We start from the raw sequence: 4,492 nt of genomic DNA, 5'->3' as shown, positions 1-4,492 counted from the left end.
GACACCAATGATGGGGCACTAATCCACCCACAGACACCAATGATGGGGCACTTATCCACCCACTGACACCAATGATGGGGCACTAATCCACCCACTGACAGCAATGATGAGGCACTAATCCACCCACTGACACCAATGATGAGGTACTAATCCACCCACTGACACCAATGATGGGGCACTAATCCACCCACTGACACCAATGATGGGGCACTAATCCACCCACTGACACCAATGATGGGGCACAAATCCACCCACTGACACCAATGATGGGGCACTAATCCACCCACTGACACCAATGATGGGGCACCAATCCACCCACTGACACCAATGATGGGGCACTAATCCACCCACTTACACCAATGATGGGGCACCAATCCACCCACTGACACCAATAATGGGGCACTAATCCACCCACTGACACCAATGATGGGGCACTAACCCACCCACTGACACCAATGTCAACATGCAGTTTTTATCAAATCTCTGTGTGACAATGCAGCAACACAGTTGGGAGGGTGTCATCAACCAAAAACAGAAAGTAACTAAACTAGGATTTCATTAGCACAATTACTCGGTTTTATTTTTTTGTAAGCCAATAATTTACATTGCTTTGAAAGTGATTTAGGATCAGTTATAACTTACACAGTAAAGGAAAATGTAATGTGAGTTGTAACAAACTATAACTTTGTGCTTACTTTAGTTTTGCTGTTTTCCACCAACATGAGGCGAATTCGACAGAGATCTGTGAGTGAAGATATGAAATTAGATGGGGAACCAGGGTCTATAGGACAGTAAGCAGCTGGAACCTGGAGAATCCTACAAAAATAAGAACAATTAAATCTAAATTACAAACAGAAAAATGTTGTTACTTCCGTACATCTGACTATAGAGATTTAATCATTTACATATCTTAATTAGTAAATGTTTTAAAACAAACAGTGACTGTAACTGCATGTTACTGTACTCCCAACAAGGACTATAAACTTCATTAGAGGGTTGCATTTCTGCTTCTATACAAAAAGGACAAAAGGAGGTGTGCATTGGGAAGTTTAAAGATAATTTTCTCAATGGATCCTACAGATGCAAAGGTAGCCACTAAATTAAATAGGATCAAATAGGATTGGCTGGGGGGGTGTCATAAATTCCTCTTTTCTGACACTCCTCAATTTTTTTATCCTTGCTGTGAATAAATCCAGGATTTTCAGGTTATTTAAGGGATTCTGGCATGCCTTTTACCATAGCGTGGTTAGTGTCTTGATAAGTAGATCTTTACCAAACCCCAAACTGTGACACAAGGGTCAGCAGAATATTATACAGTGTGCCATTGCTAAGCTATTGAAAAAATGTGCATAACCAGGGCCATGTTGCTTGTAGCAGATTAAGTTGGCAGAAGTGAGTATAAAGTATATGAAAATAAAGTAAGTCACGAACTTCATGGTACCGTTCACAAGGTGGATGATAGGTTTTGGGATTAGTTTTTATGACTGTTTTGCTTTATAATAGAGTTTGTTGCTTTAAGCTTAAAGTGAAAGTATAATAAATAAAAAACAAAAAAAACAACTCACCTTTTCTTTGGCAGATCCGTCGATCCTTCCGGAGGTGTCCTAAATTCGTTCATTGTCCCGGCTTGAGGAAGTGCCGGGGGCAACCATCTACTTTCCCCTTCTTCTGCCTACGTCACCCGAGCTTGCATGGTCCAGGCATGAGATCAGGTGACGTAGCCTGCAGTAGATGGGGGGGGGGTGATAAAAAAAGAGTGTAAATCTCACTGTGCATGCGTGAGATCAGCATTTTTTTTCCCCGATTGAAGAAAAAGCTCGTTCTGTGTATTCCTGAGATCGGGCATGTGGAGAAGGAGCAGCCAGAAGCCTCTGCGTTAAGACTTAATCAAAGAGTGAAATCTTCCTTTTTTTGCTTTAAGGACAACAAATTTAAAATTTAAATTGAAGCTCAAGAAATGCCAGAAGTAAACTCACCCTAAAATCCATGATAGCAAGTGTATACTTGGTTGACAGTAGAGGCCAATCACACATTTTGGCAAACCATGAAGCAGAGATTGAAGGAAACAAGTAAGATCTTCAGCTCGCTGCAGCATTTCTGCATAGTTGCAGAATACAGGAGACCCCTCGTGCATTTGGAAACAAACTGCATTTCTGTTCTTATATAGAGCAGCTGCCTTTATCACCATCTCATGCAGTGTTTTATCCATCTGAGTGTCAGAGGTGCAACACCTAGGGAGAAAAAAAAATATACATTATATACACGCCAAGCAAAAATTTGATAATCGTTTTTTGTCTGTTAATTTAGACTGCAGGATGAACCTGATCTGTGCTGTTGAAATATTATTTCCTCGTGTTTAGTTTTTAATTGGAATATCTGCTCTAGGGAAATACAGGCAGTAGTTAATACAGATCAGTGTTTATCAACCATGGTTCCCTAGGGTTCCTCCAGAGGTTGCTTGGGGTTCTTTGAGCAATGAGCAATGTGTGCCTCTCAGGTCAGTTTAAGTGACACTAATGATCTTTTTGGCTATCTGTAAGGATAACATTCTTCCCAATTGCCAGCAAAGTAGGAGACATTCTTCCCACTGACCATCATATACTGGGAGCTGTAGATAGAATCATAGAGGGGCTTCCTGAAAACCTGAATCTTATTTTAAGGGTTTAAGGAGCAAGATAGTCTGCTGCAAATAGTTAGCGCCAGTAACTTGATGGCCACTTGTTTAGTAAGCGCATACTTCCCTTCCACCAGTGCTTCCCATCAACGCATCCTCTTCAAACTAGTGCAAACATGAGTACAGGTAGTACCTGAGTTAAGGACATCCAACATACAGACACCTCCTGGATACGAACCGGGCTTCCCTGCTCGCTGTGTACAGGATGGAGGCTTGGATGGGGCAGTTTGAATGACTTGCCGAAGAAATCTTTGCTAAACACAGCTAAGCAGCCTCTTGTAACTATTTAATGACCAAGAGAAACTCTGCAGTTGTTTCTTTTTGCATATCAAAGCACAGCTTGCTCCAGAAATTAATGAATTTCTAGACTCACAGTTTTTTTTTTGGTTTGTTTGTGATTAGCTCACAGTGAGGATTTTATGCAGTAACTGACACCACACTGCCTAATAATATGTTGAGGCAAACATCTGTCCTAATTGCTTTTATTAAAATAATATACCTGTTCCTACTTACATACAAATTCAACTTAAGAATAAACCTATAGTCCCTATCTCCTATGTAACCCGGGGACTACCTGTATTAATGCAAAGCATTGGATAGAATTTGGTGTGCCAACCAAGTGTGACATTCTCTCTGATTCTCACCATAAACACACCTTACTAAAACACTGCCTTGCATAGCTTCCAAACACAGAGCATACATTACATTTGTGGGTGATGCGGTGAGTTGGGATGCTCATTTAAATATCACGCTGTATGACAGCTGGGAAAGAAGATCCTAGAGGCTTATAGAAGGTATATATGTAATTACTCATCAATAGTGGTAGGAACAGAAAGAGACAGGATTTAATATTTTCTATAACAGCAAATAAGGAATGCAAAAAAAGCAGTGGGGTACCCCAAGGTGGGAACACCAGAAACTCCAAAGTGGGAAATATGGGGGCCGGAGGGAGAGGATTCACTGCTGGGGTCCCCGGTGATATAAAAAGCCAGGAGGAGAATTATTACACATCTTCACCGAAACAGCACTTTTACTTGAAATACCAAATTGTAAGCTCTCCTCCTCTTGTGTCACTGTCTGTATCTGTCTTTTACAACCCCTATTTATTGTACAGCGCTGTTTCATATGTTGGCGCTATATAAATACTGTTTAATAATAATAATAATATTAGACTAGACATAATGGTTTATGAATAAACCTTTTAGATGGGAGCCTTTTACTGGTGGGTGTCCCCTAGTGCTATAAAGTGCCAGGGGTCACTCAGCACATTGATAAAGAAGCCTGGGATTGGAGTCAGCTTTATATAGCAGAATGCAAATAATATGAAATGCATGATACTTGTATATTACCTTCCCTGATACAGGCTGAATATTGTAATAGTTCTAAATGCCAATCCAAAAGAATTCATCAGTAATACGCGGCAGAGACACCTCGCTGTGTCTATGGGTGACAACACTCATCATGGATAGAGATAGCAGAGCAGACATCACACTGACACAGAGCTCTGCACTAAGGTCACTTCCGGTATATGACACGCACACCAACAGGAAGTAATTCCACTGAGCTAGACGCTACGCGCTGCTATGGTAACAAGAAATGACGGTACACAGTAGAGGAACTGTGCAGAAAGGGGAGGGATGAGTCAGGGAAGATCACGTGAGCAGTCTGGCAGCGTAGGGGACATGGGGAGGTTCTCAGAACGAGGCTTGGCTCCTATAAATATAACAGGAGTGGAGAAAATATAAAATGTGAATAGTTTCTGTGACTTGTGTTACTCAATTAAATGAAGTAAAATATACTGAGGAGAAAAAACAGGAT

At 41.0% G+C, this 4,492-nt stretch overlaps 1 protein-coding gene across 3 annotated transcripts in view; it reads right to left on the bottom strand.

The window, feature by feature from the left end:
• The window catches only part of AASDH (aminoadipate-semialdehyde dehydrogenase), a 20,156-nt gene extending 15,997 nt beyond the window's left edge, over window positions 1–4,159 (bottom strand). For 2 of the 3 annotated variants that reach the window (XM_072406207.1, XM_072406209.1), the window contains exons 1-3: window positions 4,024–4,159; window positions 1,977–2,231; window positions 696–816 (exon numbers count right to left, since the gene is read on the bottom strand). In XM_072406207.1, coding sequence (XP_072262308.1) covers window positions 696–816; window positions 1,977–2,231; window positions 4,024–4,082 — 435 coding nt within the window. In that variant the 5' untranslated portion in view covers window positions 4,083–4,159. Of the gene's footprint in view, window positions 1–695; window positions 817–1,976; window positions 2,232–4,023 lie in introns of those variants that run through there. The other variant, XM_072406208.1, reaches the window with a different exon arrangement.
• Window positions 4,160–4,492: the final 333 nt, after the last annotated feature.

The sequence above is a fragment of the Pyxicephalus adspersus genome, chromosome 3, assembly GCF_032062135.1.
Source record: "Pyxicephalus adspersus chromosome 3, UCB_Pads_2.0, whole genome shotgun sequence".
NCBI lineage: Eukaryota > Metazoa > Chordata > Amphibia > Anura > Pyxicephalidae > Pyxicephalus > Pyxicephalus adspersus.
Note: the sequence above shows the minus strand (reverse complement) of the source record. Positions and strands in the feature narration are given on the sequence as shown.